Raw genomic sequence first — 10,833 nt, forward strand, 5'->3', positions numbered from 1 at the left:
CGTGGATTTCTGTGCTTCGGTACTGAGTGGGCTTTTTCAATATGAAGACCTCCTTTAGCTCTGGGAAATTTCTTTATACTATATCTTAGATAATTTTCTTCCCTCCATATTCTCTGGTCTCTCCTTCTGCAACTTCTGTGATTCCCAATCTTCTGGAATACTGTTCAATTTTTTTCTTATCATCAATAATTTCCACCTCTTTGGTTTTTGTATTCTGTTATACTGTTCAGAGGTCTTCCTCAACATTACCCTTCAACCTTTTATTAACTTCTATTCCACTCATCATGTTTTTAATTTTGAAGAGCTCTATCTTGTTGTCTGATTGTTCCTGGTTTTAGATGTAATATTCTTACTTCATAGATGCAGTAATTATCTTATTACTCTGATGCTATTAGTAATAATTTTAAAATATTTTTCTTCTGTTCCCTGTATAGTTCGTCTTTTATATAGATCCCCCCCACTTTAGCTTTTCTTCCCCAGACATTCCTAATGGCAGGTCAAAACAAGGTGATTTTTTTTTATCACAGCTGTGTCTTAATTAAAGACAAATCATTATTTAACAATTTATAATCATAGAATGGAAACTTTCAGGAACACATTTTGACATGACAGAAGAACCTTTGCTTTACCAAGGATCCACCAAGGGTCCCTCAAACAGGCTGTCCCATTTCCCATACTCCCCATCATGATTTTAAACCTTTATTAAATTTTAAACACTTTTACACGAATTTTAAGGGTTACGTTCCATTTATAGTTATTACAAGATATTGGCTATATTCCCTGTGCCATACAGTACATCCTTGAGCCTATCTCACACCCAGTAGATTGTACCTCCCACTTTCCTACCCCTTCATTGCCCCCCACTCCAGTTTAGCTTTTTAATTGAGGTATAACTCACTTACTGAAATCTATAGAGAATTCAGTTATACAGCTTGACAAATTTTACATATCATTACATTCATATAACTGCACCCAGATCAAGATACAGAACATTCCAGTAATACAAAAGGCTCCCTCATTTACCTTCCCAGGGAATACAACCCCCTAAGAAATAATCACTTTCTTTTTTTATTAATATATTATGTATTTGGCTGTGTTGGGTCTTCATTGCTGTGTGCGGGCTTTACTCTAGTTGCTGCGAGTGGGAGCTATTCTTCGTTGTGATGCGTGGGCCTCATTGCGGCGGCCTCTCTTGTTACAGAGCACAGGCTCTAGGTGTGCGGGCTTCAGTAGTTGCAGCACGCGGGCTCTGGAGCTCAGGCTTAGTAGTTGTGGTGCACGGGCTTAGTTGTTCCGTGGCATGTGGGATCTTCCCAGACCAGGGCTCAAACCCGTGTCCCCTGCATTGGCAGGCAGATTCTTAACCATTGTGCCACCAGGGAAGTCCCCCCTTTTCACTCTCTTAATACTGCCTTTTGATTATTAGAAGTTCTTAACAGCTATGTTAAAATTAATCCACCTAAATTGTACCTAAAAGTACAATTCAATACTTTTAGTACATTCAGAAAGTTATACAATCATCACCACAGTCAGTGCTAGAATATTTTCATCATCCTTAAAGGAAATCCCACACCTATCACTAGTCACTCCCCATTCCTTCTGCAAACTCCCAGCCCTAGGAAGCCACTGATCTACTTTCTCTGGATATAAAATTGCCTGTTCTACACATTTCATATGAATTAAATCCTATAATAAGTTCTTTCTTGACTCACCTATTTAGAAAAATGTATTGAAGAATTATCAATGTTATAGCATGTGCTGGTATTCCATTCCTTTTAATTGATTATAAAGATTTATTTATTCATTTACCAGATGGAGGGCCATTTGGGTTGTTTCTACTTTTTGGACATTATAAATAATGCTACTATGAATATTCATATATTATATTTTGTATGAACATATGTTTTCAGTTATCTTGGATAAATACCTAAGAGTGGAATTGCCGGGCTGTATAACTCTGTTTAACTTAAAAAAAAAAAAAAAAAAAGACTTCATCCTTTCAGAACAGTTTTACATTCACAGCAAAATTGACAGGAATGTACAGAGATTTCTCATATACCTCCTGCCCCCACATGCGCATAGCCTCCCCCATTATCAACATCCTCCAACAGAGTGATGCATTTGTTACAATTAATGAACCTACATTGCCAAATCATAATCACCCAAGGTCCACAATTTACATTAGTTTACTCTTGGTGGTGTACATTCTATGGGTTTAAAAAAATGTATAATGACGTGTATTTACCCTCATAGTGTCATACAGAGTACTTTCATTGCCCTAAAACTCCTCTGTGCTTAAGCCTAGTCATCCCTCTCCTTTGCCCCCAACCCCTGGCAACTACTATATTTTTACTGTCTTCATAGTTTTGTCTTTTCCAGAATGTCATATTAGTAGTAGGAATCATACAGCATATAGACTTTTCACATTGGCTTCTTTCATTTAGCAATATGTATGTTTCCTCCATGTCTTTTCACGGCTTGATAACTCATTAGTGATAAATAATATTAAATAAAATTACATTGTCTGGACGTACCAGTTTATCCATTCACCCACTGAAGGATACCTCTGTTGCTTCCCACTGTGGAGAATTATGAACAAAACTGCCAGAAACAGGGGTTTGAGTGGACCTAAATTTTCAACTTCTTTAGGTAAATACCAAGGAGTGTGATTGCTGGATTATACAATCCAAGATTATGTTCAGTTTTGTAAGACGCTGGCTACCAAACTGTCTTCCAAAATGTCTACCATTTTGCATTCCTACCAGCAGTAAGACTTCCTGTTGTATTACATCCTCACCAGCATCTGATGCTGTTGGTGTTCTGGATTTTTTGGGTCATTCTAATAGATGCGTAGTGGTATCTTGTTTTAATTTGCATTCCCTGGTGACACACGATGTGAGCATCTTTTCATGTTTATTCACCTTGTGTATATTTTCCCTTTGGTAAAGCTCTCTTTGGCCCGTTTGTTAATCGGTTGTTCATTTTTTTATTGCTGAGTTTTAAGAGTTCTTTGTATATTTTAGATAATACTCCTTTATCAGATGTGCCTTTTGCAAATATTTTCTCCCAGGGTGTGGCTTGCCTCCTCATTCTCTTGACATTATCTTTCACAAAGTAGAAGTTTTAAATTTTAAATGAGTCCAGGTTATTCTTTCTTTCATGGATTATTCCTTTACTGTTTTCTCAAGAGTCATTACCATATCCAAGGTCATATAAATTTTCTCCTATGCTACCTTCTAGAAGTTTTCTATTTTACATTTAGGTCTGTGATGCATTTTGAATTAATTTTTGTAAAGGTTTAAGGTCTGTGTCTACATGTTTTTTGGGTTTTTTTGCATGAGAATATCCAGTTGTTTCAGCACTATTTGTTGAAAAGACTATCTTTTCCATTGCATTACCTTTGCTCCTTTGCTAAAGATCAGTTGACTTTATTTATATGGGTCTATTTCTGCGTTCTCTATTGTTTTATTGATCTATTCTTTCTCTAATACCACATTATATTTATTACTGTTAGGTCTTGAAGCCACGTGGTATCAGTCCTTCAGTTTTCTTCTTTTCCTTCAATATTGTGTTGATCATTCTGGGTCTTTTGCCTCTCCAAATAAACTTTAGAATCATTTTGTCAATATCAATGAAATAGCTTACTGGAATTTTTATTGGGATTGCATTGCATCTATAGATCAATTTGGAAAGAACTGACATCTTGACAATATTGTCTTCCTCTCCATGAACATGGAACACCTATTTATTCTTGGATTTTGTTCATCAGAGTTTCATAGTTTTCCTCATATAGTTCTTACATGTATTTTGTTAGATTTATACCTAATTATTTCAATTTTGGGGTGGTACTGTAAATGGTACTGTAGTTTTAATTTCAAATTCCACTTGTTAATTGCTCGTATATAGGAGTGTTGGCCTTTGTATTATTAACCTTGTATCGTGCAACCTTGCTATAATTGCTTATTAGTTTCAGGAGGGTTTTGGGGGTCAATTCTTTAAGATTTTCTACACAATCATGCCATCTGTGAACAAAACCAGTTTTGTTTCTTCCTTCTCAATCTGTATATTTTTATTTCCTTTTTTTGTGTTATTGCCTTAGCCAGGACTTTGAGGATGATGGTGAAAAGGAATGGTGAGACATCCTTTTCTTGTTCTTGATCTTAGTGGGAAAGCTCCGTTTATCTAGTACAATGTTAGCTCTAAGGGTCTTTGTAGTTTTTTTCTTAATCAAGCTGAGGAAGTTCCCCTCTATTCTTAGCTTATTGAGAGTTTTTATCATGGATATGTGTTAGATTTTATCAAATGCGTTTTCTGCATATGATCATGTGATTTTTCTCAATTACCCTGTCAATGTAATGGATTACATTAATTGATTTTTGAATTCTGAACCAGTCTTTCATAATTGGGATAAATCCCACTTGGTCATGGTGTATAATTCTTTTATACATTGTTGGATTTGATTTGCTAATATTCTGTTGAAGATTTTTGCATGTGTGTTCATGAGAGATCTGTAATTTTCTTGTATTTGGTTTTGGTATTAGGGTAATGCTATCCTCATAGGATAGGGAGGATAGTTAGAAAGTACTTCCTTTGAAGAGAATTGGTACAATTTCTTCCTTAAATGTTTGGTACAATTCATCAGTGAATCCACCTGGATACTGTTTCGGAAGGTTATTCGTTAGTGATTCAATTTCTTTGATATAGGCCTATGCCAATTATTTTTTACTGTATAAACTATTAAGACAATGCCCACAAATTTCTTCTTGGACACACCCATGGTGTGGCCATGGTGACCTGTGGTCTTGGTGTGCTGGCTTCAGACACAGAGTCCCCAGAAGTAGACCAGCCATCTGTGGGCCCAAATCTTCTATTTTTCTCTTAAGAAATTGCTCCATTTCATCTAGGTTATCAAATGTGTGGGCATAAAGTCGTTCATACTATTCTTTGATTATCCTTGTTAATGCCCATGGGTCTGAGATTTGTTCCTTTTTCTATTTATAATATTAGTAATTTGTGTCCCATCTCTTTTTTAAGTTAGCCTTGCTAGCAGCTCATCAATTTTATTGAACTTTTCAAAGAGCCAGCTTTTCTTTTGCTGTTCTCTATTGATTTCCTGTTTTCAATTTCATTGGTTTCTGCTCTAATTTTTATTATTTCCTTTTCTCTTACTTTGGATATAACTTGCTCTCCTTTTCCTAATTTTCTAAGGTGGAAGCTTAGGAAATTGATTTTAGACCTTTCTTCTTTTCTAATATTCACATTCAATGCTATAAATTTCCCTCTAAGCACTGTTTCCATTGCATCTCACAATTTTCGTTTCAAAATATTTTAAAATTTCTCTTGAGATTTTCACAATGACCTGTTATTTAGAAGTGTGTTGTTTAATCTCCAATCACTTGGGGATTTTTCCAGTTGTTACTGATTTCTACTTTAATTCCATTGTGGTAATGAGAGCAGGCATTGTATTGTTGTTTAAATTTGTTTAGTTTAGTTTTACGGCCCAGAATGTTATCTAGGTGAACCTGAGAAAAATGTGTATTCTGCTGTTGGTGGTGAAGCAATGGTGAAGCAATCTATAGCTGTCCATTACATCCAGTTGATTGTTGGTGGTGCTGAGTTCAGCTATGTCCTTACTGATCTTCTGCCTGTTGGATCTGTTCACTTCTGAGAGGGGAGTTGAAGTTTCTATCCAAGCTAGTGGATTTATCTATTTCTTCTTGCAGTTCTATCAGTTTTTGCTACACATATTTTGACGCTCTGTTGTTAGGTGCATAAGGATTCCTATATCTTCTTGAAGATCCCTTTATCATTATGCCTCTTTTTATTAACCCTGGTAATTTTCCTTGCTCTGAAGTCTACTCTGAAATTAATAAGAGTACAGTGTCCTCTACATACAAACAAGTTCTGTTCCGAGAGCACATCTGTAAGTCGTTTTTCACAAGTCCAACAAAGTTAACCTGGGTACCCAACTAACACAATAGGCTGCAGTGTACCAGCTGTATCACTGCTGCTTTTACGCTTGCTTCCAGACACCATGGGCTTGATATAAAGATACTGTGCTCTATACAGTAAAGTATACAGAAGCACAACCACTTGTAGAGGATGCACACACATGACGATGTACACTAGACACATGAACTAACGTGACTGGACATGCGAATGCACATTTGCCTCTGCATCAAGTTCATAACTTGAAAGTTCGTATGTAGGGGACTTACTGTACTCCTGCTTTCTTTTCATTAGTATTATTAGCATGGTATATCTTTCTTCATCCATTTACTTTTAGTCTGTATGTCTCTTGTCTACAATAAACCCACTTTATTTTTTTGATTCACTTTGATAATCTCCTTTATTTATACCATTGACATTCAAAGTGATTATTGATATAGTTAGATTAATATCTACCATGTTTGTTCTATTTTTGTTCTACTTGTTTTGTTCCTTATTTTTGTTCTTTCTCCTTTTTGTGGTTTTGAGCATATTTCCATTTTCTTAGCATATCAGTTATACTTTTTTACTTTCTTTAAGTGGTTATCCTAGAGTTTGCAATATACAGCTAATCCAAATCCACTTTAAAATGCTACTACACTGCTTCACCAGTAGTGTCCTTTTTAATAATAGTTCCTCCCTAGCATCCCTTGTATCATTGTTATCATTCATTTACATATAAGAATATACAAATATACACATATATGACATACGTAAGCATACGTAATCAAACACACTGTTAACATTTTGTTCAAAATAATTGTTAGGTCAATTAAGAATAAAAAATTTTACCTTCACTAATCTTTCTTTGATGCTCTTCCTTTATGTAGATATCTTTATAATCTGTATTATTTTCCTTTTCTCTCAAGAGCTTATCTTGCAGGACAGGTGTACTAGCAACGAATTCCTTCAATTCTGATTCTGAGTCTTCACTGTTTTTTTTTGTTTTGTTTTGTTTTTTTTGCTGTACCCGGGCCTCTCACTGTTGTGGCCTCTCCCATTGCAGAGCACAGGCTCCAGACGCACAGCCTCAGCGGCCATGGCTCACGGGCCTAGCTGCTTTGCGGCCTGTGGGATCTTCCCGGACCGGGGCACAAACCCGCTTCCCCTGCATCAGCAGGCAGACTCTCAACCACTGCGCCACCAAGGAAGTCCCACTGTTCACTTTTGAAGGATAATTTCGCAAGGCACAGAAATTCTAAGTTGGTGGGTTTTTTTCTCTCAACATTGTTCACACACCACTCTTCCTTCATGGTTTCTGAGAAGTCAAATATAATTCTTATCTTTGCTCCTCTATAGGTAAAATGCGTTTTTCCTCTGGCTTCTTCCAGCATTTTTAATCTTCAATTACTTGTAGTTTGAAAATGACATGCCTTGTTGTGGTTTTGGGGCATTTACCCTGTTTAGTGTTCTGAGTTTTTTGTTTTTTGGATCTGTGCTTTGGCATCCAGTCTGTTCAGGCTGCTCTAACATAGTATCATAAACTGGATTGGCTTATAAACAGAAATTTCTTATAGTTCTGGAGGCTGGAAAATCCAAGATCAAGACACTGGCAGATTCAGCATCTGGTGAAGATCCACCTCCTGATTCACTGTTGTGCTTGCATGGTGGAAGGAGCAAGGGAGCTCTCTGGTGTCTAATCCCATTTATGAGGGCCCCATCATCATGATCTAATTACCTCCCAAAGGCCAAAGCTCCAAATAACATGACTAATATTAGAGATGAAGTTTCAACATATTATTCTGAGGGCAACAGTCTGCAATAGACATTAACTTGGGTAAATTCTCAATCATTATTGTTTAAAATATTTCTTCTGTTCGTCGTCTTTTAGTATTACCATTATATATGAGCTATACCTTTTGCAGTTGTCTTAGTTCTTGGGTTTTTGGTGTTTTTCTTTCAGTTTTGGCAGTTTCTATTGAGAATTCCTTAAGCTCAGCAATTCCTTTCTTAGCTATGTCCTGTTTTATTATCTGGTAAAGGCATTTTATTTCTGCGGTGTTTTTGATGTCTAGCATTTCTTTTTGATTTCTTCTTAGTTTGCATCTCTTTGCTTGCACTGCCCATCTGTTCCTGCATGCTATTTTATCCATTACAGCCCTTTGCATATTAAACAGTGGTTTTAATTAAGTTCCCAGTCTGTTAATTCCAACATCCCTGCCATATCTAAGTCTGGTTCTAATGCCTACTGTCTCTTCGAACTGTGGCTTTTGCCTTTTAATACGCCTTGTATTTTTTTCCCCCCGTTAGCTGGACATAATGTACTGGCTATAAGGAATTGCCGTAAGCCTTTAGAAATGTGGTGGTAAGGTATGGGTAGAGGGGAAACCATCTATACTCCTGTGATTAGTGTCAGTCTTCTAGTGTGTCTGTGCCTCTGCCCTGTAAACTTCACAAGTGCTTCTGAGCCCCCTGCCCCGACACACCACCACCATTCCTGGCCTCTTATGTGGGACAAGATAGCTAGAGCAAGCTGGAGTTGGGTATTTCCCTTTTCCACGTCAGCTAGGCTCTGATAAAATCCCAGCATGTTGGGCTCTGGTTAAATAGTTTCTCCTGGGGCCAGATCTTTAAGAGGTACAGAATGCTCTGGTGAATGGTTTTTGCAGAGATTTCTGCTTGTGGGTTTCAACTCCACTAAGCTGAGATTCCAATGTATTTGCCCATCTCTTCAATTTGGGGGGCAGCAGTTTGCCCTATGACCTTACCTCTCTTACAGATGGAAAAAGAGCTGTTGACTTTTTGTTGTTGTTCAGCTTTTACTTGTTAGGATGGAGTGGTGACTTCCAGTTTCCTTACATGCAGAACTAGAAATCAGAAGTAATTTGACAACCTTTAAATTCAAATAGCACCTTTAGACTGGAGAGAATTATCATGATATACAATTATCAGATAATTTGCTTTATATTGCCTAATGGGACAATCTTTTTGCCTGGGGAAAGAAGAGAGATACAGTATGTGTCTTATCAATCAGATAATTTTTAGCTTTAAATAAACTATATAGCCATTACACTGAAAAAATAATATCAACTTAACCTTAAGGAGACTCAGCTTTTAATAGCTTCAGGAAATTCATTTAAAAATATTTTAAAGGTCAAAAAATTTTAAGCTGCTTACATTTTAAACTATGTTTTGAAAAAACTGTAATTATAAAGGTCAAGCAGGCAATAAGCAAGAATCAGCATTAGGGAATTGGTCCCAAGCCTAAAAAGTACCATAATAGATACTCAGTTCCAAGTCTTGTCTCCATCTTGCCTCCTCCTTGCTCCTCTCCTCTTCACAAGTGGCTTATTGTTGGAATTTCTACTCGTTTACTAAAGCTGAGGAAGCTCCTGCTTCTAGTATCCAAAAGGAAAGTTGCAAGATGAGGTTGGAGAGACCTGGTGGGTTGAGGGGTTAGTGAAGGTCCTTGCAGGTCACTAAAAAAGAAAATTTGGATTTATATCTAAATGCAAGAGGAAACCACTGAAGGATTTTAAAACAAAGGGATGATGTGATCTGATATACCTCTTAAGACATTGACCGCTTAATGAAGAATGGATTAGAGGGAATACAAATTGAGACTAGAGATGGCTACCAATTAAGCATCACAAAATGACAAGGAGTTACTTATCAGTCAAGATTCTTGATTATAAATAAAAAATGCCAGCTGACTTAAGCAGATACAGGAAGTTTTTGGTGTCTTTTTAAGTTTGCAGACTGCAAGAGGAAAGGAGAGTCAGGCTTGGAAGGAAGTTTTAGCCACACCATGAAGTCAGTCCAGTGAGGTCATCGCCACTGCCAAACTGTGGACACCAGCCTGTCCCACTGCTGCCACTGACACCAGATAAGGAATCTGCTGGCTAGAGATATAACCACCTCCCTATCCCCTAGTTCCACTCCCTCTCACATATTGCTGACATCTTTAAGGCACTTACTATCCACTCTACTCACTTGAATAATTTTCTACTATCCCTACTTCTTGGGTTTAAGGTTTAAAGTTTGCATACACCTGACTGACCATGCCTAGTTCACAGGCATATGCTGTAGATGCAAAGAATGGGTAAACAAGCATCTGGGATTTGGGGCATCTATGGTGTTAGGTGGGCTCTGCCTCTCAGCAGGACTCAGCTTGGGGAATATCCCAATGGCAGGTCTGCATGCTGGGAAGCTGAGAAAATGACACCTATCTAATACCAGCTTGGAAAACTTGCTTTTGCCTATGAGAAAAGATGTAATGTTATTACAAGCAGAGGCTTAAAAATGTACTTGGATGATTGAACGTCATGATCTTGTGTTTCCACATCACAGTGAGAAATGTGCTGGTTTGCTCACTCTTCCAAGGAGGCTAAGCCATGTGGAACAAATGCACACACCTGCAGTCTATCAGTCAACCCCAGCTGTCCTACAGATGAGAGCCTGGATGAGATCAGCAGTGGAAGTGCCTGTTGTGTGCCTGAGTTTTAATGACTGATTATGCAGCAACAGTTGATCAGATACACTCGGAAAGTATTCTGAGATCCCCCCAAAAGTGACAAAAGGTTGGCAATTAAATGTAAGAAAGCTTTAATTATGGGAACAAAATGTTCCATAGTGTGAACAGTAAGTCTTAAAGGGACCTGTTTGTACCAAATTCTACTGTGAGGAAGTGACCATTTACACCTTCCATACGCATGGTCTTCAATTCTTATGCTTATACACTGTTTTATGGCTTACAAAAACCCTTTTTGTAAACCAGGTAACTACCATCATAGCACACTAACAGATTACTACTTGCTTTCTTATCTCGGAAGAGGAAAGGAGTCTCACCACTCTTCAGCCTATCTCTACCTGTCCAGTAAGTTTGGCAAATTTAGGCCTACAAAT

General features: G+C 37.4%; 1 protein-coding gene across 6 annotated transcripts in view; it reads right to left on the minus strand.

The window, feature by feature from the left end:
* Positions 1-532: 532 nt before the first annotated feature.
* TRA2B (transformer 2 beta homolog) overlaps positions 533-10,833 on the minus strand; it is a 32,032-nt gene continuing 21,731 nt past the window's right edge. For 4 of the 6 annotated variants that reach the window (XR_012331415.1, XM_073803984.1, XM_019946211.3 and 1 more), the window contains one exon: positions 9,015-9,407. Coding sequence is in view for 3 of the 6 variants with exons in the window: in XM_073803984.1 (XP_073660085.1) it covers positions 9,385-9,407 (23 nt within the window). In the remaining 3 variants the exon portion in view is untranslated. Of the gene's footprint in view, positions 8,796-9,014; positions 9,408-10,833 lie in introns of those variants that run through there. The other 2 variants (XR_012331414.1, XR_012331413.1) reach the window with 2 other exon arrangements.

Source organism: Tursiops truncatus, chromosome 4 (genome assembly GCF_011762595.2).
Source record: "Tursiops truncatus isolate mTurTru1 chromosome 4, mTurTru1.mat.Y, whole genome shotgun sequence".
Taxonomy (NCBI): Eukaryota; Metazoa; Chordata; class Mammalia; order Artiodactyla; family Delphinidae; genus Tursiops; species Tursiops truncatus.